The sequence below is a fragment of the Maniola jurtina genome, chromosome 2, assembly GCF_905333055.1.
Source record: "Maniola jurtina chromosome 2, ilManJurt1.1, whole genome shotgun sequence".
NCBI classification, from domain to species: Eukaryota; Metazoa; Arthropoda; class Insecta; order Lepidoptera; family Nymphalidae; genus Maniola; species Maniola jurtina.
This window is the reverse complement of record NC_060030.1, coordinates 10,598,141-10,625,114: the sequence shown is the minus strand read 5'-3', so window position 1 is coordinate 10,625,114 and position 26,974 is coordinate 10,598,141. Positions and strand designations below refer to the sequence as shown.

At 34.3% G+C, this 26,974-nt stretch overlaps 1 protein-coding gene across 1 annotated transcript; it reads left to right on the top strand.

Annotated features, from left to right (window-relative positions):
- Positions 1-26,958, top strand: LOC123875688 (facilitated trehalose transporter Tret1-like). Its single transcript, XM_045921677.1, has 4 exons — positions 1-487; positions 23,225-23,622; positions 24,729-25,490; positions 26,343-26,958. Exons 1-4 carry the CDS (start codon positions 436-438, stop codon positions 26,529-26,531), a joined length of 1,401 nt encoding a protein of 466 aa, XP_045777633.1. The 5' UTR covers positions 1-435; the 3' UTR covers positions 26,532-26,958.
- The last annotated feature ends 16 nt before the right edge of the window (positions 26,959-26,974 follow it).

Genomic DNA, 26,974 nt, shown 5'->3' with positions numbered 1-26,974 from the left:
CGGCATCAGCCCAACCGATAAACAAGGAGCAAAAACGTGCGCCCGCGCAGATCCGCTTCATTCCATTCCACTCCGCGCGATTGGATCAGTTCGTTCGCCTCTCTCGCTTTTACGTTCAGTTGTTCACTCGCCTCCGTCGCGTTAACACACTCAGCGTGACTCGCACTATGTTCCAGCAAAACAACAACACATAAAACTTCCAAAATGAAGCCAAATCGGTTATAACGTTTCTTAAAACCCATTATATTTAGATCGAATATTTTATTTTTGTGATATTTAGTTAGTATCTTTTGTTTTATTTATATCATTACCATGGGTTATTATATTAAATAAATATTTTATTACTTAATTAAAAATAGTGCTCAAGAAAATCTCATTCCAAAACGCCCAGTAAATCAAATTTAGTCTGATAGTTCGTTAAATAATAAAATTACAATGACAGCAAAAACTCGTTCACATTGGAAGGAATATGGAACAGCATTCTGTGGTAAGTTTATTTCTAACCTATTTCTATATGCGTGAAAGCATCAGCATCACCCATGTGTTTAGCAAACAATTCCTTTCCATACCATGCGTTTCGTTTGATACATTATTGAAATAGTATCTAATTTATTAGGTAAAGCGCAAGAATATAGCAATAATAATAATGTGGTTACGTTTATCGCAAACCTCATTCCTCGCCAGCGAGTCGCACGACATTTACATGAAACGTGTCGACTGTCGAGCTCTATACCTCTACGCTTTATACGCAACGACTCTTCGTGGCAATGTAAATAAGTAATGTCATCCCCTTATTGTACAATTCTAACATAACTGGTACCTACATTACACATACTGTCAAAAACAGAAACTGTCGCTTCATCAGTGTCGTCGGCTACGCCGAAAATATCTTTCGACATTTGAGTTGTTCCACGCCATACGTTGCTCTACTTAATTATTTTCCACAAACGTTATCAAATTCTTTTATCTATTCTGAATTCTCATTCAGACAGGATTTTTTATTCAACGTCATTACGAAGTTTTAATCGAAAGCATGCACATAAAATTTTAATATGCAATACCTATGCATGATTGCGTTTAAAGCTGAAAGATTATGACTAAATTTCACGATAGAGACTTGTTATTAACTTTCAGTTATTTGGTATAAAACTTGGTTATAAAATCTTCTCAAAACTTTGTGAAATGCTAATGCGACTAATGCCTCGTGTAAGTAATTTGTAACTTTAATAAGTAAAACTAACGCATTCCAACGACATTCGCTTTATATACCTACGTGAAAGTGGTACTGCTACCTAATACAGTCTATATCACATTCTACGGAAACTATGTTTTATAATACCTACTTCTTTAATATAATCAACTTCGTTTGATAACCGTTACTTAAGTCCTTGATCTTAATAAATTCCGTTGCAATTTACATAAATAAGTCCCAATCCTCAAACAATGTTGTTATCACACTAATATTATAAAGGCGAAAGTTTGTATGTGTGTGTGTGTGTGTGTGTATGTTTGTTACTCACGCAAAAACCACTGGACGGATTTGGCTAAAATTCGGAATGGAGATAGATAATATCCTGGATTAGCACATAGGCTACTTTTTATCCCGGAAAACCAAAGAGTTCCCACGGGATTTCGAAAAACCTAAATCCACGCGGACGAAGTCGCGGGCGTCAGCTAGTCATTTCTAAAATGCCTGCTGCTACGCTGTACACTACTAAAATGGAACGGTTAGAACAGAGATTCCGTTTTTTTGCTTACATAAAAAACACCAATACGAACCGAATACGAATTAGTGCACAAACGCTCTTATTCAGTAATTTCATTAATTTAATTTGTTTTTGTTAATTTTTTTGTTTGAATTTTTCATTAATTTCATTTGTTTGAATTTTATATCTCACGATATTACCTTCTACACTGTGATTAATAAATCTCCTCAGAAGCATTTTCTAGAATCTTCTACTTTAGATATCATAATGTTTCTCGAATTTGTTGTAAACATAGGTACCATTGTACCTACATGCAGTAGCAGTGATATTATAATTAGTCAATCAAATTTAAAGTGCAATACATCCTTATCGAAAATGTTTTAATGTGTTTAAATTAAAATAATAAAAATAGATTCAAATACTACAGGCAATAGCTTAAGTAGTTATAACATAACCTTTCTATGATATTAAGCCATTAAAAATTCGACATTGATAGCGTATCTTATTAGGTTTTACCCAAACAAAAATAAAGCAATATTCTCCAGATTTGTGTCTGTAACAATATTGCAACATTAAGTTAGGTTAGGGGCTCTTTCAAAAGGCAATCCCGTTTTCTGAGAAGCGCTTTACTCAGGTATTTTTAAGGTAACTTGATTCTTGATTTGGTTTTTACGCCGCCGCATTACATTACAGACACGTTAACAGTTTACCAACAAAATGTTCATCAGAAATATGCCGATCATCATTGGCGAACTTTAAAGTTGCATTCATGTGGTTACAATTAAAGTATTGTGCTCACAGAAAGGTAGGTTTATCGGATTATGTGTTTTAATATTAAACTTTAATTATATTATTATTTTATGTATCTGGCATTATCATTAAAATGAATAGGAAATCGTTGGGCACAATGCATTTCTTCAAATTCTTGAATCTTGGGAAATATTAACAAACAATATAGAGTGTCTCTCACTCTACAAGAAAACTGTGTGTATACTTCATTCATTTATATAACTAGTAGTCTGCTAGTAGTACTTTGGGGTCTTATAAATAAAATTCTTACTTCTAAAATATGATACCACAGTGATTAATTTTGCGTATCCTAATATTATTAGTATCCTAATAAATTTGCTTTGGTTGTCCAGCTTGATGGTCGTCATTCTAATGAGAGATAGATCACCTAGATTTATGAAAGTCCGGTTGATTTTCATTCATTGTATTGGTCTGTCTTACCCATTGTAACCGTATAGTTGTAATAAGCATAAGATATGGCTCACCAAAAATTTTATGTAAGTATGTATTGGAAATAATATATCTAACTAACAACCTTTTTATTTAGAGATAGGTACAAAACTAATCACCACTTTATTTAACCAAGTCTTAAATGTTCAACATTAGCTTTTTACAGTTGAGACATTGCAGTTAAGGGTTTCGTACCCGAAGGATGCAAACGGGACCCTATGACTAAGACTCCGCTGTCCATCCGTCCGCCCATCTGTCTGTCAGTGGGTTGTATCTCGTGAACCGTACTAGGTAGAGACCTGAAATTTACACAAAATATGCATTTCTATTGTGCTATAACAACAAATACAAAACATTTCAAAGATATCACCATGAAAATTTAAAAATATTAAAAACTGCGATGGTACGGAACCCTTCCTGTACGAGTCTGATTCGCACTTGACTTTTGATTTTTCTAAATTGATATAATCTAAAATGGTATTAAAAATAAAAATCTTAAAGATTCTACAGCATGTAAATGCTTAATTGTTAAAGAATACAATTGTTTCGACATTATATACTGTTTGATTGAGGCCAAAGAGACTTTTGTTACAAAACACAAATGTTCATTGTAACATTTTTGTCATTAATTTTTGTTCGGTTTTACTTAGGTAGTAAAATTATGTATCTTTTATTATGCCCAGAAATTCATTCATTCATTTCATTGTAATAATTATTTTTAATCAAATCTTACATTTTGTTAGTAGAAGTTCCAAAACATTTACAACCCTTGTGCCCCTCTGTTAACTTCGTAATTATGAACTACGCTGTTCTGTGAAATAATGACTAATATCGTGGGCTTGTGCAGGGAGTTGTTATACATTGTTATACCCATAGTTATATAGAGCCTTCTTTATAACGTAGATGAGCAGTTATGTCACACTACCTGACGAGTTCAAACTGGACTACTAGTTAGTGCACCAATAGCGCTTTTTGGCCATTCAGTAAATTAGTACTGGACTCTCACTCTGCCTGAGAATAATATCACTATTCACTATCTATACCTATAATATGACGCAATTCTTACGATAACGTTATAAGAGGAAAAGATATATGTTTTGCTTAAAAACAATAATTATTTATTAGATCCTAGCTCACGTCTTTGTAGGCGGGTTTTTTAATGTGCCACTTTTGACTTTTGAGATGTGCTCGTTCAACTAACTCAATGGTGTTGTGTTTTGCTATATCGTTGTTTTATGTCGGAACAACAACATGCGTCAATTCGGGTTAGGTACTACAAATGGAAATAACACGACAAAACAGCATGCGGAAATCTATTTTATGCCGAGAAAACATCGTGCTGTAGAAAGAGAAACAATCTGACGACGATTTTTGCTACATTTTTAGGGGTCCGTAGGTACCTCAAAAGTAAAAACGGAACCCTTATACTATAGGATCACTTGGTTGTCTGTCTGTCTGTCCGTCTGTCCGTTTTTCCGTCCGTCCGTCTGTCCCTTTGTTCGCCTGTCGTGTCTGTCAAGAAAACTTATAGGGTACTTCCCGTTGACCTAGAATCATGAAAGGCAGGTAGTTAGGTCTTATAGCACAAGTAAAAGAATAAATCTAAAAACCGTGAATTTGTGATTACATCACAAGAAAAATGTGTTTCAATTTTAAAAGTAAGATACCAAGATATACCAAGTGGGGTATCATTATATGAAAGGACTTTATCTGTACATTCTAAAACAGATTTTTATATATTTTTATGCATAATAGGTATGTAGTTTTTGATTTATCGTACAAAATATCGGAAAAAATTCCGAATACGGATCCCTCGGTGCGCGAGTCTGACTCGCACTTGGCCGGTTTTTAATTATTGTACTATGTTGCTCTAGCGTAAATGAACCTTTTAGTTAAATCAGCACATCTGAACCACAAATTATAAAGTGAAAGTAGGTAGTTGTAATGTACCTAGGAAGATGTTTAGCCAAAACTGATTAATGTAATGTAGGTAGATAATTTAGCCAAAACATTTGAATTTGAACTCTTATGAGCTTAGCCAAAACTAATTACGTTTGATTTTTGACTTCTCCACTGAGTACAAATCTCTTTTTCTGCCGATTATTATTATTTGAGATACCTACCTAGTTTGTTTAAATTTTGACCTCTCTATTGATAGTTTAGCCAAAATTAATTACCTACGTTTGAATTTTGACTTTTCTACTGAATAAAAATCTCTGTTTCTGCCGATTAGGTATATTTGAGATACCTAGTTTGAAGATGATGAACAAATGTTTCCTAGTCCACCTTTTCCTTCTACTTTTTACATTTTAGGTAGGCACCGAATAGTAATAGTAACAAGGATAAATTAAAAAATACTCGTCTATTTAGGATCGTTGGTTTTTCTTGCATGCCTTATATTATATATTTATATTTCGCCCACAGATCGTTAAGCAACGTCAATGATAAACCCAGTGCCCATTTACCATCACCAATTGTGATCAGAATGAAAAAAGCGGCCAAGTGCGAGTAGCTCGCTCTTTCAGGGTTCCGTACGTATAATTATGAGCAAAAAAATTTGGGTGTATTAATTATATAATATAAATATTTCATTTCCGAGATAGACATCGTAATTCGCAACAAACCTTGAAAGAAGAACTCAAAAAGTGTTTTGGTTCTGGTCACACCTAACAAACTACTTTAGGAGTTGCTTTTTTCAGTATGCGTTGTTAACATATACATAATATTATGTAAATATTGTATATTGTATATGTGTAGTGTAATACACATCGTAGGTACATAATATATCATTCACCCATATCTTTATTTTTTAATATAAAAAAGAATAAAAAATAATATATCTGTACTCTACTCAAGGAGCCGTAGACAATAATACCCTACATGCTAGGATAAGAAAAGAAAAAAAATTCAGCTTCATGTATGGGTCGGGAGCCCTACTTTAATTGAACGTCTAAATTAATATTTGGAATTTCAGGTTTGTAACTCATTTCGTCTACGAGGTAGAGAGCACGCGTACAGACTGACAGACAGCAGAGTGGCATTAAAGGCTCCGTTGTTACCCTTTGGGTACGGAACCCTAAAAACCTGGGCGAACTTTTTTCCTTATAGATACATAATAATTATTTCTCAGAAGCAACTCATATATCCATATCAAACATAATAATATTATTCAATACACATTTAATTATGCATGGTCTAACAGATGGCGGGATGTAAATTGGGTCAATATACCTACTTGTCATAATTATTCACATTTGAAGGTAGATACTTAGATATAATTTGCACACCTTGCGTAATATCGTGTAGATAGGTATTTAAATTAATTATTGTAAAGGTGATAATGGCAAGTATCAATAAAAAACCTTTTTAAAGAACCGACATTAAACACCAGGCTACTTATTATCGTTTTAAGGATAATTCAATCCACGGACGCGGACGAAGTCGCGGGCATCATCTAGTAGGTACCTATATCAGGTAAATTATTTTGTAAACCTATTCAACATATTTTAGATTGACTAACAGAATTTAGCTGTACCTAATTGTTGTAGAGTATGAATGACTCTACTAAATGTTCTCTCATATTATTTTGATTCTAAGATATCTACTTCAATATTAAATATAGGTACTTCATTAGCAAGGTACAAATATTAATTAGAAGCACAGGCGTGGATATTTTAGGTAACATCGATGTGTAAACATATAACGAACTAAACTTAATAATATTAATGGAAGCAATCAGCCCACATCAGTTTCAAGAGCAGGTTTGTTTTGACATAAAATATGTGATGACCAAGCGTAGACACAGGTTTTGCTTAGGCTATTCATGTAATGACGTCTGCCAAATGATTCTAGAGAAAGAGCCTGTTAGGGCCAGACCTTCGTTATTTTATAAAGGCTGAAAGTTTCTCTGCGCATTGTCCCTAAAACAGGGAGGAACGATCAGCGACTATGAAGTTTATGGTAGCTTTAACAAAGACGTGAAAAACTTTCGTCAATGTATAGTTTAATTTTTTTAATATTTCTTCGGCATGGTATTAGAAATCACGTTATGCATTGCCAGACACTTACACCCGTATTCACAAACGTTACTATGAGGTCTCATAGTGCGCTCGAACGCATAGTGTAGGTTCCACCAATCAGATTACTGTATCACGTCAATTTACAATGATCTGATTGGTGGAACCCACACTATGCGTTCGAGCGCACTGTGAGACCTCATAGTAATGATTGTGAAATACGGCCGTCAGTATAGTGGCAACCCCCTACCAGACCCCTTACCTTTATCATTTATTAAGTTTAAGGGTGTCTGGCATACCATTATAATATGCCTACTATAATTCCGAAGAAAATATAAAAAAAATCACTTTATACTTTGATGAAAGGTTTTACACACATTTGTTACCTGCTACCTGCCATAGCCAAAGATCCAAGTTTCATAACTGCTGATCGTTCCTCGGTATAGATGCGCATAGAAACTTTCAGCTTTTATAAAATAACAATCTGGCCCTCACAGGCTCTTAGTTCATTCCGGTACGATGCTGTTTGAAGCATGAGAGCCAAAGTGACGCAGGTTAGAAATACACTGACGTGATTAGGATATTATGATATGTACACTGTTATGACATACAAATAGTGCTGAAAAGATATGTAACATACAGTAGGTATGTACTACTGTCATGTATCTAGACTAGGCACACTTTTGCATGTACATTACCTTCCCTTGTTAACGTTAATAGATAGGTACTTGACGTAGAAAGCCTTTAGAAAGACCTTGAATGCAGCATATTATAACAAGAAAGCAAAAATAATTTTTTGTTATCAACAGAAATTTATTTAAGGAAATATTATTACGTAGGTATACCGGTTTTATACCTACTTAGATGATTTCATTATGAAGACCGACAATTACGAGTATCTATTCTCCTTCGTAATCCTGATACTATCCGTCGAGTTTCTGGCCGATTTTTCTCAATAGAATCTGTTTTCTGAACCGATTGATTTCAGAAAAATATATTTGAATATGTTCAGCTCCCAGATTTTATAGGTAAGTACATAATATGTTTGTGAAAAATAATAATAGGGAAGTTATAGATAAAGATAAACGAAAGCCTTAGGACAGCATAAAATATACCCCTATTCTGAACTAAAATGCATATACATAATTAGTTCAACAAGGGTACTAATGAGCAACTGCTTAAATTGAATCATACCTATTCAAATAACTATCTTTCTTTCACCCATTTAACTTAAAACTGTTGAATCATACTGAAAACCTTTTAGCACCACAAGCGTAATGATATATCCAGTTCATTGATGCAAGGGTGCATTGAATTTAATCACACATTTTCTTTTCTGATCAAGTTCCTATATTATTACACTGTGAAAACTGAAGGTAAGAAGTTAAAAAGGTTTATAGGTAAGTCATGGACCTACAAAGTAGGTACCTACCTATTTTACACTCAAGGATGTTTTTTGCAATACCATTCTCACTACAGTCACTATTTGGAATGCAATGTTCATTACTTCCTACTTCTTTTTTGTCAGCCCTAGGTCTAAATATAGGTTCCACGTAGGTACATTAATGTATAGATAGTTTCAATTTAGCTAATCTCATTCCTAAGCGACCATGCCTAGATATTTTAGATTTTTTTAAATGTATTTTTAAGGTTTGTTGTGAGTAATAACTTATCATTATACCTATTTGAGTACTATAAAAATTAGATTAAAATGTAAAAGTATATTTTTATATTTATATTTAATATGTCTTTATCTTGATTTATCTTTGGCACGTGCCCTAAGTTCCCTTGAATTATGACGTCTTAGATAATATTTAATATACTTCTATAAAAATCTTAAATATTATATTACTTTTTGTTAGTGGAATATTTCCAAACCTACCTATTATTCCAATATTTAGATTAATTTCCATGATTATGATAAAATGTGAAACTATTCACCGTTTAACCAAGTGATTCAATATTGATACATATCAAAATCGATTGTAATGTCAGAGTATTTTTTAATTTTAAAGCTTTTGTAATTTATATCTATGTATAATGTATATCTATTGTTTTAAATCCGTTGTGGTCGCTACGTATCAGGTAAAGGTTTACCTGCCTGGTTTTCTAAATCAGAATTTTTCACATAAATTATGTCGGGATTACATTAGTTAGGGAACTCAGTATAGTTATAATGAGTCTATTGTTCATTCGATTTTGCATTATCAAATTTTATGGGTATAGGTACAATAATTTCTATAATCTTGTATGATCGAAATCGTCATTCCCCAATACACTTACGTCAATAAATAAATAAATAGCAGGAAAGTTTTGCATAAGTAGGTGCCATGACCGTGTTTATCTAACGTAAACACGCGCCACTTTATACCTTCCAATTAAAACTAGATCTAGCATAATCCTTATTGGACCATAAATTGATAATCTTTTAGGTACCTACGTCCAAACATTGTATATACATATTAAGTTTTGATCATAAAAAGATAAGTTATGTCTTTGAGATAGCGCATGTCGTCAACACACGATTTTCTACATTTATGCAATAACCGTATGTAAAACTATCTTTGATGAATACGTAAAACTTATGTCAACAGATTCAAAACAGGCTTTTATACATTGTAATGATCTTTTTGGGGTTTTCAACCTAAGACAGGTATGTAGCTACCACAATATTTAGTTTTGATGAGAGCACATTAAATAATCTCTTAATTTGAAATGTTGATACAAAATATAATAATTAGATAGGCATACTATTAGGCATACATGAGAAATGAGCGTATTTGGAAGAACCATCCTAGTACCTAGGACTAGGTACTAGGTTCTAGGACTAATAATCATATCTATGACTTATTAAAAAACTGTACATTATTGTAAGAACAATAACAGGTAGCATCATTAAGTAATGTCGTTAATAAAGAAGCCCCTGATAACTGACTTGGCTGATTTAAGCACATCAGTCACGCAAAGGCGAGCTCTACTTAATGATGAAATCATTAATATCTACGTCCATATTGTTCTGTAGGTTTTATTTCATTTATCATTCCAAATTTAACACATTTTATATTATCCATATCCATACTTATAATATTATAAATGCGAAAGTGTGTCTGTCTGTCTGTCTGTCTGCTACTCTTTCACGGCTCAACCGCTGAACCGATTTTAATGAAAATTTGTACAGACTTAGGATACATTCCGGGGAAGGACATAGGCTACTTTTTATCCCGGAAACACAAACAGTATTGGTTAGAGTTAAATGACTAATTAGCTAAAAAACTTGATTATATTTTGAATACCTCCCTGGTGGTCTGTAATATTCTGTAATACGTACTGTCCAGTATCCAGTGCTTCATTTTTCTCTAGACTCTAGAGGTATTTATTTTACTTTTGAATAGTACTGTTTATAGTAATATAATACCTCTATATTACAAACAATAGAGGAATTTAGTACTGTATCGTAGTACACCAGTATCAACATGTCAATGACATCGAATGGTTAACAGTGATTGGCTGTTTAGTTTTCCTCCACACTCACACGGTGAGAGTAGGTGCGCTATGCTGTTTATAAACAATGCCTGCATATCTTATGCTTCGTCTGATCTTCGCGGAAACTGGCACATTGCTATTTGTTGCTTAGGTACCGTCCGCCTGAATATCTAATATTTTACTCCGTAAATACATCTACACGCAAGCTACATCCCTATTTGTTTTCAGTTGTAACTCAATCAAATTGATTGGCAAGTTTCAATGAAACTATAAATAACTTTTGTATTAGTTTTCCTTCTCGAGTTTAAAATTTAAATAGAATATAATATCGGTATATTCGGATTATATGCTATTTGCTTTTTTATATTTTCCATTATGAAATTTTATATGTAAACTATGTAATATCTATTCCAATAGTATTAATGAGAAACTGTGTCTGTCTGTGAGTCTGTTAGCTTTTCACGGCACATCAGTTCAATCGATTACGACGAGATTTGATACAGAGGTAGTTTGTATCCCGGGGATGGGCATAGGCTTTGCACCCCGGAAAATCAAAAAGATCCCACGGGATTTTTAGAGATTTAAATCCACGCGGGCGAAGCCGTGGGCATCATCTCGTAGTATCAAAAAGCATTGTCCTTTCTTCATTTTCGCAAAACCATTGATTTGAGCTAAGGTTACGTTGAAAAATTCATTCAGGTTCAAAATGTTGAATTCTCATAATGTTGAATTTGTTCAGTAGCCACGCCTTGCTGCTACTCCAACTCCACTCTGACTGTATGCCTTGCCTTGTGCAAAATCAAACAAGTGCCATTGACGTCAAGATGTGCCACGGGTGATTCAATATTAAATAAACCATTAAGATAACTGCGAGTAAATAAATGGTTGCTTGTTAATCTAGCACAGAAGATAAGCCTTAGATTATAATAGTTCTTTACTGTTACTAATAATAGAGTTATATATCTACTTAATAAAAGATATAATAGGTTAGAATTGTAATACTGTCTTGTTTCTCTGAATGATAACGACGTAAGTATTAAGACTGTGAGCCAATATTTTTGACTTTGTGGCTTCCTTTTTCACTATAGAAAAGGAAGCACGTGAAACTTTAATAAGATCGATTCATAAAGCTATAAAAGCTTTGTTTGCCTCAGCTCTGGTGAAAATGTGTTCAACATCAATGGCAGAGCATATAATCTCGAATATTATACATTTTAAATAATTTATCAATGTACAGCTACAGCTCAAACGGCTAGATTTAGGCTGTTTGTACTATGGTTTAGGTTAGGACTTTGCATGTAGGATGTAAATTTTCTTTGGAACCCACTTACGAAAAGATTTTTTGTAATTCCACACAAACGGGTCTTGGGCAAGTCTGCTTAGTTTAATTTAATGCTTTATTTTGAATCAATACTTACTTAATTGTATTAACTAACCAAAATCATGAATAGACAGACCTACCTAGATAGAACAAATGATAACATAACAATCAAAATCTCGATAACCTTGATATTTGGTCATACTTCCTGGAAACACGCATTAAAATAACAATACAGACAGACATTGTTATTGATAAATCTAGAGTCGTAATAGTGGAGCGGAGCACAGTTTGATTTTATAAATTACTAGAGAGTGCCCGCGACTTCGCGTGGATTTAGGTTTTTAAAGATGCCGTGGGAACTGTTTGATTTTCCGGGATAAACAGTTGCCTATTTCAATAACAGGGCCGCAACGCAAACTACCTCGGTACCAAATTTCATACAATTTCAGAATACCGTAGGAATTCTTTGATTTTCCAGGATAAAAAGTAGCCTATGTCCTACCCCGGGATATAAGCTAACCCTGTACCAAATTTCGTCAGAATCGGTTAAGCTGTTGAGCCGTGAAAAGGTAGCAGACAGACAGACAGACACACTTTCGCATTTATAATATTAGTATGGATTTTATACGCAACAGAAAATAAAATAAAAACTTAACTTTGTGTAGAAACGGGTTGTACGCCCTCGTACCTACGCCTTAATATTTAATGATGGTGACATCACCCCTAGTGCCGTGCATCTCTTTCGTTTCATCTGACATCCATCCCTAATTCAATACAACTAACTAAACTTGATATTGGTTAGAATAACATTTTCATATGATTTTCATCAAAACTCATTGAGAGTGCCTACTAATTTCGTGATGTTCCTTATGATTACCTTCTAAAAGTGTTTCATTTCAAAAGGGAGAACTTTTCCTACACTTACCTAAGATTTTAATTGAATTTAAAAACTTCCGAATTCGGCAAAAGCAAAATTAAAAGGGAGAGCCCTTTTGACAAAAGGGAAGGAAGGAGAAAATCAGAAGGAATTTTATCTCAGTTACCTATGTATAAAATAATAAATACAGACATGGAATATTAAAATCGATAAGTTTCCTTTTATGCAATGAATAAATTTCCTTTTATGCAATTAACAGGTGCACAGTGGAATGCGGCACCTGCTTTAAATTGGCTGTTTTTAAAATGTTACCAAAACCGTCTTTTTTTGTACACTTTGGACAAAAACTGAGTAAAAAACATGAACCAGACAAAAAGTACTAGAGTAAAAATATATACAATGCAAAGCAGTTTAGCATAGCAAACAATAGTATGGCGTTTCACATATAATATGAAGACCATCGGCAAAGTAGGAAGCGACTTTGTTACTCATGTAATACCTACGCTGTACATTATGTTATACAGGTAATACAGGGTTGAATTTTGTAATGCCATCTGAAGGGAAAGCACTCATAATACTGTAGATAGAAAATTTTACTCAAAGAAAACATTCCTTTATTTTTGAATAGAAAGAAAACTACATTCAAAGATTTTCGAAAATTCGCTTGCCACACCCGGGAATCGAACCGACTAAAATCTGTAAAAATGACAACTTGTACTTTTATTGCATCGATCGTTGGGATCAATTATAAGGATGAAATCTCTCTAAGAAACTTGATAAATTAAATGAAAGGAAAACCATGAAATCCGACTTATAAATTCAAAGCTCTTTAACTCAAAGATCCATCTGTCCACCAATATGGAGAGAAGCTCTCTGTATTATCTGGCGGTTCCTCTCTCCATTTCATGACCACTTCAGTTAAATTTCTGTTGATGAAGCATAAATCACTATGTAAATTGTTTGCTTCTTTTCCATTAACTACCTACCTCCAAGACAATGATAAATAATTATTTCTGCTTTCAATTATTCAGAAAGTTTGTTTCAATGCAAAATAATATTCCGTGAATAACTTCTTGCAGTTGGAAACTCTCTTCCAACACCGCAAACTTTAATAGGGAACAGAATCCAATGGAGTTTAAGAATTCACCAAAGACAGATGTAGCGTCTGGAAATTACAATGAAATGCCGAATAAAGTTTACTGTGGGAAAATCATATTTTCCACATGGGTAACTTTCTAGCTTAGAATAAGAACCCAGCTTTCTAGTTTTCATCCACTACATGACCCGCAATGAAGATACGCACTTACTTGGAAGAGTAACTTACTGGTAGAGGTTTTAATAGAGTAATCATTACCCCGGTCCAATATAGATGGCTGATGCTTTGCAATATTTTCCACAAAAGTCTAACGATATCCAATGCATTTTTTATTTTGTAGGTTATATAGTATTAGATCGCATTGAGACGTTCCAACTGTTCATCAAAATCAAAAGTCGATGAATAATGAACAACATTCATCAGCAATAAAAGATGAATTTAGTAAATATTCAGATCGCTTACATGGTGATTCATTGATACGGCATCCAAAAAGAAACCAAACTAACCGCCAAATATGACTTTATAAGGAAAGTAGTAAAGCAGTAAAATGAAAGTTCAGTATAGGTCAATGAACTGCCCTGAAAGTTTTAGTGTTATTTAGCTGAGCAACGCTGAGCAATGACACGAAAGAAACAAAATCGCTAAGCGGGAAGCTTTGGCATCACGTGCGTCTGGCTTGGCACGTGCGCAAAGTTATTTATAGACTAGATGTCACCCTTCGCTACGAAGTCTACGAACTTCTTTGCTTAGACTTGTTACAAACATACAGTCGAACTAGCATAGTCCTATACAAACAGCGTTTCCATAGTTCCGTATAATATGTGAGAATTGACCTCTACCCCTCTAGCGGAGATCAAACATTTCATTGGTTACCTACTCATTTATATAAACCCTTATTACTCTCATTTATTTGATATCTCATTATTACCATATTTTAAAAAAAGGTTACAAAAATAAAATAACAGAAACAACAAACAATAAAATAACAGAACCAAAAAAACCTTTGTATTATTAGTTTTATTATCACTTACTAACAGTCTAAGGCTAAATGAGTGCTTGAAAGCCTTTTTACTACTTCTTCAGTTAACTATATTTATCTTTTTATATTGGGATAGTTTTTATCAATATGACTCAACCTCGTTTTTCCACTGGGTCCTTCCGTGTTTTCTTTTTATATGCTTTTGAAGCCAGATATTCGTGATTGTTTTTTTACTCCAAAATTCTATATAGAGTAATGCATTTTATAGGCGTTAAAATTTTCCTTGTGAAAATTCACTTACGCCCACCAATTTCAAATTTATTACAAAAAATACTCTGCCTACATACTCGTACTTACCTAATATTTTATCGATGCCAATCGTTACTCAATCTACTTGATGCATTAATTCTTCACGTGTTGAATGTGTGTAGGACTAGGAATAATAGGCGTAGAGCCAGACTATTTTGGAATAACTTCACGCTTAACCTCGCTTAGAAAATAACAGTATCTAAATGCGTCAGTCTTTCCTGATTTGCAATAGGTATGCATTTGTCCTTTGCAACACACAATATGGGTATAGCTAATACCTAATTAGTAAGAGAAATACGAGATGCCTACAAAAGTACTTATTAATTTGCTAGCATTTTATTGAACTGTTTTAAATTGTCATTCAAGGACTTCTCGGCTTTCAATTTATAAACGAGAAACAAAGACATTCAGTAGTTTAAAATAAAAATTCGCTGTATAAAGTCGCATTATGTTCAAAATCAAAGTAGGTAGATGTAATTATGATTAGCTAGTAAAACTTATAATAGATATTATTGTAACAGTTTTATTTAGATAACAAAAAATCCTATATTTAGGAAACTATTTTAAATTTGAACTTTCATCAAAATTAAGTAGGTATCTTCTACATAATATATTATTCATTAAAATCAGAAAACACTAATTTCTAAAAAATTCATGGCATTCCTGAAATTACTAAATGTTTGAAAACTAAACAGAACTTCTACATTTAATATCTATAACCTATGTATTGCGATGATGTTTGTGATCTTAATAGCCAACCAAACATTCGTAGTTATATTTAACTATTATTTACATAGTTTATTCGTTTTTATAATGTGCCTACTAAGTACATATCTACGTTACAATTAATGCTTACCAACAATTTCATAAATGTAAAGACAACCGTTATTAGATTTTGTGATCTATTTATATCGCTGTCTTTGATGTTTAATACTGTCAACACTATATTACAGACCTCCAAAACTTTAGGTAGGTACCTAGTTTGGAACTATTCAGAGTTGATATTAGAAAGGGATGAATATCGATTCGCTAGAGACTGTAGAGCATCTTATAATACAAATAATGTAAAAATGTAAAACTGTTACTTAGTTGTGAAATAATTATATATCTACAAGAATAGCGCCAAGGGCAGGGGATTCTGTCAGACCACTGACCTCTACTAATACATGTAGGCTGGACTAGCAAAACAATTTGATTTTCGCCATTTTGGCGCTGATAACAGCAGTGAGCGTTCATGTGAGCGTACGCGGAACTAAATGTTAGGATGTTAGTGATGAAACACTGTTGACCCAACATAGTGTAGTCAACATCACGAAGACTATTTTGACACAAAATATCAATCTAAATTCCCGATACATTCGATGGGACGCTTTGAATCGGCACAAAAAATAAAGTCCGTCATTTTGCATGGCACCCCTTTTCCAGCGTGCATGTATATTATGCCCATTTCGGTGTGTCAGACCGAGTTATCAATATCTGCTGCTCATTATTAATAATTAATGAAGTTATCACGTGACAAAGTAAAATTGAAACTACCAATGACAGACCATCGTATGGTCGCAAATGTGCCGGCTTGCGTCACCGTACCAGACCGCCTCTCCCCTCCTTCCCCTCCCCAGGCGACCTCGTACACAGATCACGTAAAAACATTTATTGCAACAATCATATACGTAGTACGGTCTACGGAGTGAACAACATGAGTCATGACAGTTTTTAGGATACCGTAGTAAACTGTCAGTAAAACAAAGAACCCCCTACCATATATCTGCGTGCCATAGCCATTCGAAACAAAACTATTAGTACTAAAAGGTAAAAATATAACTTACACTTATAGAAATCTATTAGAGCTACTGAGAAACAATATGTTGACGAAAAAAAGTTATGGTACCTACCTATCTGAAATGGGACGAACATGTAAAGCGTAGTCGGAAAACAAATTGGTTTATCCCCTCGTTAATTAACAAAGTAGGTATCGCACTTTGTTTGTTAAATAAGTATTTTCACATCATTATGAGTTTCCTTAGACAGTTATTGGAACTAGTATTAAAATATGGTAACTGGTAACGCTTGCTGTGAAAGTGTGCCTACTACTGATAGGCGACAGCTTGATCCAAGCTAACCAAAGACTGAATTTTCGACTTTGTAGGCTGAGCTTGGCATATTATCTTAGTAGATATCTAATACTTTCATCATTGTTTTATCACAAAACAAATTGTACCTATATACCTACTTAGTTGAGTCACGAGCGGAAGAATGGATGGCAGCCCACCGCATTGTTTTTGCAAAAAAACCGCCACCATTATATGATTAATGGAAAAGGGCATGACCTGCAGCAATAAAGATTACGTCGAAGAGAGATAGTGTTCTGTAGCCTGTGCAATTCACATCCCATCCGCAATATTATTAACCGCAGTCTAAAATCCGCAATAGCCTTAAATTTTAAGGCTATTGCGGATTTTCAACGTACGCGCTATTGCCAATAGCGCGCACGTTGAAAATCTGCGCATAGCAAAAAACTTGTTATGCCTGTTTCTCTATAATATTATGTTAATATAATTAAATATTTTTGTTTATTAGTAAAGTCGCAGTAGAGCAGAACGACTTTGTATACTACTTGCTTCTGCCCGTGAATTCTTCCGCATGGCCTACATAAATTTCAAACTCCTATTTTATCCCTTAGGGGTTGAATTTTCAAAAATCCTTTCTTAGCGGATGTCTACGTCATAACAGCTACCTGCATGCCAAATTTCAGCCCGATCTGTCCAATAGTTTGAGCTGTGCGTTGATAGATCAGTCAGCCAGTCAGGTTTTTGTTTTATATTTATGTAGATTTATTTACTTATTTTTGCTACATGAGAATACCTTACCTACTGATGCAGAATTGCAATAATAATAAAAAGCAAACATTAAATTTAATATATAGAACAGCTATTCCGAACAAAAATCATGTTCTATTAACCTGTCAAACTTAATATCATGAAGCATCAAGGCCCAAGGGCATCAAGTTATTATCAAGTTATTATAGCAACAGCGGGTGGCACCTTGCAGCTAGCAAAAATTTTTGTTTGGAAGGGATATACATACATAGAGATCGTTGCACTAATACATTTATGTATCTGTATGTATTTGTAAAGATCAGTTGATAGTTGATTTTATACCTCCACACTACCAGTATGAGACTAATATACTCGTAACTATAATCAAATGAACTTACCTTGTGATGTTTGATATCTAATTTATACGAGTGTCTTGACCGCATGCAGCAGCACGCGATTGTTCTGTCCTAATCATTTTTGTGATAAAAAATTGCTCAGTATGAATTATTTAAATAAAAAGTTTTATGACAATATACTTACTTCTGTCGTAAGTATCTTTTACGTGAATATTTTGAAGAATCCAAACAACATTTGAACAAAAAAGTTTTACGCCACCCTAATGCCAAAGTATCTTTTGACCAGTTTTCTATGGCAGAAGTGCATTTGCACTGTTTAAATGTAAAAGTAAAAACATTTGAGTAACAAACTAAGATAGAAAAAATTTAAAAAACTTACATTAACATGCCAATGCTAGCTGACTTCTGCAAGAAAATTTTCCAGTGAAACTTAGTAGGTAGGTACTGATCTCCTACTGTCTCACTGAAGTACCTACTGCATTAGTAGAGGTCAATAACACCAAGTAAATGATGATTGATGATAACGTATGCTGCGGTCCAAGAAAGGCGCTTCGAAATTTTCGAGAATAATAATAAAACGACCGGCCATTATTCTTTTAATTTCTTGGATCAGATCAAGAGATTAATTTAACAATAATTCACGTTTTTATCTTGTTCATCATGATTTATCACAATAGGTATAGTAAGAACATAATATTATTATATCAACATTAAAGTATCTTATCTGAATATCTAGCCAATAAATGCTAGATATGTATCATCTTACACGATAATAATTTATCTGATCATCTCCGTTGATGTTGAACGATGTTGAACCAGTTTTTATCTGTGACTTTGAACGTGCGGATTTAGGTTCATAAAATCCTGCAAGATTACGTTATTTTTCGAGATAAAACGTATCCTTTGTCTTTTCCCTGGTAGTGGGAAAACCCAACTTTGATGAAATCGGTCAGATAGGTTATTCAGACGTCATCAATGTAACAAATAAACATACTTCGCATAAGCAGATAGTTAATTTTAATCACTTAATTTAAATAACGTCTAATGACACAAAAACTGCTAAGTGCTGATTCACACAACGGGTCATTATTGAATATCATTATATTCTACCAGTTTCTTCTGTCTCATAAATCGTGCCAAATTTTTTAACACCGCATAAGCTTTTCAAATTCCGTATATTTTTGGATCATGTTTACAGTTTACTACTCAATATTTATTTACTAGGTAAATAATATAGGCATAAGAATGGTTTGCAACAATAAAATCTATTTATCAAATACTTAGATAAAATTTCCTCTCAACAGTAAATAAAATTGATAATAACTTCTGAATTACCCAATGTTCCACCTAGTAGGTACTTCACTCAAGTAACAGATCTCAAGTGGAAACGGATAATGGAAACTTTCCATATTTCCACGTGTAGGTATAGACGTATGCCGTACCAAATTAATCTATATTTTAATAGGTAATCTAATCTATAATAATTACTGAGTGATTTAACCGTACTACCTAACTATATTTTACCCAAACCTTCACCACCAAAGAACTTAAAGATTTCAATCTCAAAATTCATTAATTGCATAATTAATGGTGTGTTTCATCACATTGCCAAATAAAAATAGGTAGGCAAGTAGGTAGGTATGCATTTCATTTATTTTTTATTCGACGTAATTTATTTAATTACCTATAAGTAAGCGGGTGCCGTAGTGGGACTAAAGTTCAATTTACTATAAAACATTTTAGAAAAGATGTGTTGCTGCCATCAATGCTCAATCCGCATTGTCTCGACCTCGAAGTAAAGTTGACTTTATCAAAAGAAGTGGAACTGTCTACAAAACAAATTAGGTTAACACACATTACCTTCCGCCCTCGGAAAAATTTGATAAACAGTCAGTTCTGTTTATTACTTATCAATTATTATACTTAACTACCTATTATCATCCTAACACTGAAAACTATTCAGTTCCACCCAGAGATAGTTATCTATCTACAAAAAAAAACAGTACACGTCTACAAATCTTAAGAAAAATGAACAAAATGAAAGTTCTAGAAAACAATGATAACAGCCGTTGTTAATCTTGTATTATATGCGATAATTATGCGTTATATGGTGATGTGAAACAAAACATACTATCCTCAGTCTTTTGACTGTAATTTCAATCGTCCATTTATATATCAGCGTAAATCCAAATTGTGCCAACTGGCAATCAGTGAGTGTGCCCAAAATTATGGCAATCTCAATACCAACGTTCTGAACATGTTGCGAACTTGCTTTGAAATTTGTAGGTCGCCGATAGCAACGTAGACATCCCAAAAAATGATCCTACGAAAATAGTTAGTGTAATATCAGACAATCCAACAAAAGTGGACGGGACGACACACAATTTTATAACACCCCCGACAAGTGAAGGTTACAGTAACTAGAAAAGAGGTGATAACTTTCAAACGGCTGAACCGATTTTCTTGGATTATAGCTAAGAACACTCTCGATCAAGCCACCTTTCAAACAAAAAAAACTAAATTAAATCGGTTCATTACTTTAGGAGTTACGATGCCACAGACATACACAGATACACATATCAAACTTATAACACCCCTCTTTTTGGGTCGGTGTCCATTTATAACAGGCGATGAACGTGTGCGTTCATTCAGTCTAATCGAATCCTTTCTTACGTCTAAAGACAACCGTTGCCATATAAAATTTGGTAATTCTCAAACACATTCGTGTACGTTAGACTTATCAACATTCTCAAAAAAGAAAATTGCCCTGGATCAATGAACGAATCGTTATTTATGCAAAATGATTACCTATCTGCTTTTGAAATGGTTTACAAATCAAGAATAACGCATGACGTCCTCATTGGCCCCTTTCTTTGCCTACTTGCCTCACTTCCGCTCTTGCTACCTAATTTAATATTGTTCAATAGCTTTCATCCTCTCGTTGATGTACTTATCTACTTACAATATGCTCTTTGACTCAGGGGTAGGTTGGAGTAGCTATACAATTATTAATCAGACTACCTACTCCCTTAATAATGATAACTTATGCAAGTTAATAATGCTTTGCTCCAAACTAAATATTATGTAGGCTCTTGGATGACCAGTACTCGAACATACATTTATCGTTTTTAATCAACACATTTTTTATCGTCAAATAAATAGTTTAAAAATAAAACAAAGTTGCAATGTACGCATAATTGTCTGCAGTAGTCTCTTAAATCAACTTTTCAGTGGATATTAACTGATCTTTTCACGAGAAAGGTTTTATGGTATAAGTCGACTAAAAAAACACTTTCATGTTTAGCCTGTAGAATAGATAAGCTCACCTAAGCCGGTCAGCTACATTCCATGTCCCAACGTAGAGGTATATTATTGTAAAAACCTACAGACTTTTACTGAGTTTTTCTTCTTAATTCAACCTTTACATGGCATTGGACACTGCGATTCTAACTAATCAAGCATAGTCACGGAAAACAAATTAATTAGGTAAACAGAACTTTAAATGAAATAAAAATAAACTGTTCTTTGCTTTGTTTATGTTATTTTTGCAAAATATTTAGCAGAATAATTATTATTTCCGCGTATTTTTTATTGATAAGTCAAATCGGTAGCTAGTAGCTATTAAATACAAAGTCAGTCGAAAATTTCCATGAGTAACTAAAGGTAGAGATAAGAGACCGGAACGATAACCGACAAACGCATCCACCAATCAACTTACAAATACTATGTACTTGCCTAGTATTTACAAAAAAGTTATCAATAAAAAGTGACAGTTAAATAGTTAGGTTCAGTTATTGAAAAATTAAACCTATTAGTAGCGAATGATAAAACATGGATTACTAGTAACACGGGCATGCGCAGACGAGGATTATTAAATATTGTACTCGTATAGTGTATTATCAGTATACTTTTTTTCCACCAAACTAAATGCAGTCTACTGATGAGAAAACAGGTCTGAATCCCACCTGTTCTCTTTGGTTGTTCTGCAACCTCAAAGCATTTATTTAAAACTCCCGAGGGATCACCAGGATTTAGGAATGCCATTCCTTACAGCGTTAGTGTTTAGGAGTTGGGTCCTCGAAGTTAACGACAAATTTTTTAAGTACTTGGTATAGATACAATTCAATATCAATTTATAACCGACATCCTCCTTCCTAATCCTTCCTCCTTATCCTTGGCTAATCCTCTACTTGTCTGTGAAAGTCCCGTCAAAATAGGTCCAGCCATTCCGAAGATTAGCCCGTTTAAATAGACAGACAGACAGACAAAAATTTTAAAAACGTGTGAATCAGTCATGGTATCGTTCAAATAACCATTTGAGCTTAATATGAGGTAGTAATTTCGAAATTACAGACAGACACTTCAATTTTATTTATTAGTTAGTGTTCCGATAAAGATTTTGCACATGGACCGTTAACCGTATGTCATGCTACTGGACTTGAAGGTCACTTGCATATCAGATGGTTGAATTTACTTTACGGTTAGTTAACCTTTAAAACAATGATATAAGATTCGTCCCTCAACACTGACTGATGTAAAGATTATTAACTTGAATACTTCATTAAATAGACAATTTACAGGCATAACAACATTTCACTCTTTATCTACTTTCGATTTTATAACGTCGTTATCTATGTAAACATTTTCACGACGCTTCGTTTATTTTCCAACGCAACTTTCCTACGCAAATACGAGCATGTCTTTGTGGAACGCTTGGATCAACGTCCCTTCGTATAACACAAATCTATTTACGTACTATTATGACAGCATTGTTATCTTTACCTTTAAATTAGATAGGTAATTGAAACCTATAAGAAAATTTGTTTTTCCTGAGAGTATCATTGATGTATCTCTATTACAATGACGATATTATAGCTAAACTGTTGACGAAAGGTACAGAGGCAGCTTGCAAGGTACAGAGGCGAATGGACATAGGTTACTTTTATCCCGAAAAATCGAAGAGTTCGCTTGGGATTTTAAAAATCCTCTAAAAATAAGTATTAACTTGCATTTTTCTCTGTTTCAGCAACACTCATCACTGCAACAGCGGGAACTTGCTACGGTTGGCCATCGCCCACTTTACCTTATCTAAAATCAAAGGAAAGCGATATAAAGACATCGGCAGATGAAGCGTCATGGATTGTCTCAATAATGATCCTGTGTTCAGCCCTAACGCCTATTCCTTCTGCATACTTCGCCGACCGCTTTGGGAGAAAAACCTGCCTACTTCTTGGAGCAATACCCTTTATAATCGGCTGGGTGCTGGTCATCGTAGCCAAGTCGGTATCCGTGCTATACGTCGCCCGCATGTTCTCCGGCCTCGGATATGGCATAGTGTACACAGTTGCCCCAATGTACACAGGAGAAATTGCCACGAACGAAGTCAGAGGCGCGCTCTCTACCCTCATTACATTAATGAACAAGGTGAGGCTTTATTGCTGTACATATTTAGGCTATAAAGGTACCACACCTCAACAAATTTTTAAAAGTTGCATTATCACCGAAATAGTCAGCTTTTTATTTGTAGCTAAAATACGTTTTTATATATTCATCGTCAACTCATCGCCAGTTCAATACTGAGTACGAATTTCCTCTCAAAATGAGAAGGGTTTGGCTAGTCTATGACACTGGCCAAGTCACACACTTTTGAGAACATTAACTCTCAGGCATACAGGTTTCCTAACGATACAATGTTTTCCTTCACCGTTAAAGCTATTACTTAATTTCTTAAAAACACATTACTCCAAAGAGTTAGAGGTGCGTGTCCGAGATCGAACCCCGGACTCCACGACTAGGAGGCCGACATCTTAATCACTAGGCTATCACCCCATTTTTTATATATCTAAATGTATTTTTATATTCATATAATATGTATATTATTTTATTAGTTTTCGTATATGACTAAGATCTTTTCTCAAGATAATAAATAGCACTTGGTCCGTCTTCAAAACTAATGAAGGTGTCAAAATCGATTCAGCAATTTATCTATTGCGTATACGATAAAACAAACAGAAAACACTTGCATTTTAACATTAGGTAGGCAATTTACCGTTTTTAAAATACCTTATTGTGAACTGCAATTTATGCTAACAAATTGCTCTATGAATTATTATTATGCTCATGATTCAGAGTCGTAATTAGACTTTACACGCAATTGCATAAATGAAAACATGTAGTTTCCAGTTTCATAGGTAGGTATGTATCTTCCTTCCCCAGTATTAATATGATCATTTTATTTTAAAATGAAAATAATTACATATATTTTCATCATCCCAATATGACTTAGAATTGTTAATAGTTTGTAAATTAATTATCATACACATAGTTATTAATAAAGGTAGTTAGGTACCTACCTAGGTTCGTGGATGGAGTTTACCAAAATTACATTTAGTTGAGCAAGTTTAATGAATGAGATTTTTTCGAAATAATGCAACGTGGCTTGGTAGATTTTGGCATAACTGGGTCCAAAAACTTACTAACGCTATAAATTCCCTGCTCTTTAAGTAACTTGAGTTATGTTTCAATTTCAGGTCGGTATTCTTGCCCAGTACTGCATCGGCCCCTTCGTTTCGATGCGTACCTTAGCAGCCATCAACTTGATCCTGCCAATTTCCTTCGTAATCACATTCATCTTTGTACCTGAATCACCATACTACTACTTGAAATTTGAACGCAGCGAAAGAGCAGAAAGATCGCTACGACATTTGAGGAGTGGTGATATAAGACTAGAATTGAAAAATATAGAAGTAAGTGTGCAAGAAGATATGAAAAATAAAGGGACGTGGAGTGATCTGATCCGCGAGGCCACTAATAGGAAAGCGTTATGGATAACTTTGGGTGTGTTCACCATTCAGCAGCTTTGTGGCAGCGCTGCAGTCGTTGCATATGCTCAAGACATCTTCTCGGTCACAGGAAGTAAAATAGAGGATTACAAAGAATCTATTATCCTAGGATGTGTACAAGTGGCTACATGTTGTCTATCAGTTGTCCTCGTGGATCGCCTCGGCAGGAAACCACTTTTAGTGCTATCCTCACTCGGAGTGGGATTGATGAACGGAACGATTGGCACCTACTTCTATTTCTACGCCCAAAATAAGGAAGATGTAGAGCACCTTCACTGGCTGCCAATAACAGCAATTCTGATCTACATCGTATGCTATGCTATTGGTTTGTCGACAGTGCCTTACGTGATTATTGGAGAAATGTTCCCGACCAATGTCAAACTCTACGCATCTTGTGTCGCCCATATTTATACCGGAATCTCTATGTTCACGGTCCAAAAACTGTTCCAGGTAATTGTAATTTTTTATTTTACTTGCTATAAAATAACCCGCAAAACCACAGCAGACGCAATAACAACACCCTTTTCAACAAAGAAACTGCGTATTTTCGGTACTAAAAAATGCGCTTCTTACTGCTCTTGCGTGTCTAGCAGCATTTATGATCTTGTAAATGATTCTTTTTCGTTCAAGCCCAGGGCCCAGGCTCGAATTTTTTAATCTCAGCTCCAAATGTTTAGTTATCAAAAACTACTACCTAGTTACTTGCTTTCCGAAACAATGTTTGCAATTGATATTCATTAATGCAATAAGTACCTAAAGGTTTTTGTAAACGAATATCACTTCCAAACTCACTTCGCTCACCACCTCCCCCTTTCGGTCCACACGGCTACGTAGGCTCACTTCATTCTTATACTTCGCGAGCTTTTGGCTTCGCGCTTTATAAAACAAAATCTAGGGGTGGACAGACAAGGACTGCTTACTTTTCATCAAAATATTGCGACAAACATGGCGTAAGATGAACCAACAACACCTCATTTATCAAAATCTATTGAGTACTTGGCAATTTTGATCTAACCCATGAACCAACAAACACACAGACCACTAAAAGCATCACAGTTTTACGATGTAAAACTTTGAAACACATTATTTTTAAATAAATAATAAATAGCGACCAAACGAGTAAGGGGGTCGCCAGATGTTAAGTGAATACCGCAGCCCATAAACATTAGCAGCACCAGAGAGGAACCGCTGATGTGTTGCCGGTCTTTCAGGAATATGCATATAACCCTTCCTTAGTCGAGTAAAGCATGTTATTTAATTGATGGTTCTATATTTATTTATACGATGCATTTTCGGTTTCAGGTCGTCAAGGACGCCTGGGGTATTTACACAGTATTCTGGGGCTTCTCCTTATTCTCAATGCTGGGTCTGATGTTTATGCTGATCGTGCTCCCAGAAACCAAGGGCAAGTCCTTTGCCTGCATCCAAGCTCAGCTCAGAAGGGACGTCGCGAAAGACAATGCTAGGAAACTTATAACTGTCGAGTATTAGGTATATTAGCCTCAGAGACCGGTATAAGATTTCCCATGGATGGCATACATTGAATAGTTGGTGTTCGGTGTGGCTCAGAACTTAGTACTGACACGAAAGACGCTGTTTATTAAACATATTCTAAAAACTAAATGTGAATGTGCTATGCCTACATGTAAATAAACTTTTCTCGTGTAGGTATTAATTAGGTAATGATGAAAACCGCATTGAAATCAGATACGAAGTTTAGAAGTTATAGAGGAAAACGCAGAAAGGTGCGGATTGCGACTTTGTTTAATACATAATTTATTAATATAATCATGATATGAGCTAGGGTGTGAAAATAATTTGTACAAAGGACTGAACATTATAAATAGTACTTACTTTATATACGTTTATTATTACTAAGAAGTATTTAAGTTTTGAATATTAAATAAAATATTAAGTTGTTAGCAAAATTTTAT

Excerpts from the sequence above, each read along its gene's own strand:
- LOC123875688 (XM_045921677.1), top strand. The coding sequence starts at position 436 with ATGACAGCAAAAACTCGTTCACATTGGAAGGAATATGGAACAGCATTC. Across the intron at positions 488-23,224 it reads ATATGGAACAGCATTCTGTG|CAACACTCATCACTGCAACA; the intron begins GTAAGTTTATTT and ends TCTCTGTTTCAG. Across the intron at positions 25,491-26,342 it reads CGGTCCAAAAACTGTTCCAG|GTCGTCAAGGACGCCTGGGG; the intron begins GTAATTGTAATT and ends TTTCGGTTTCAG.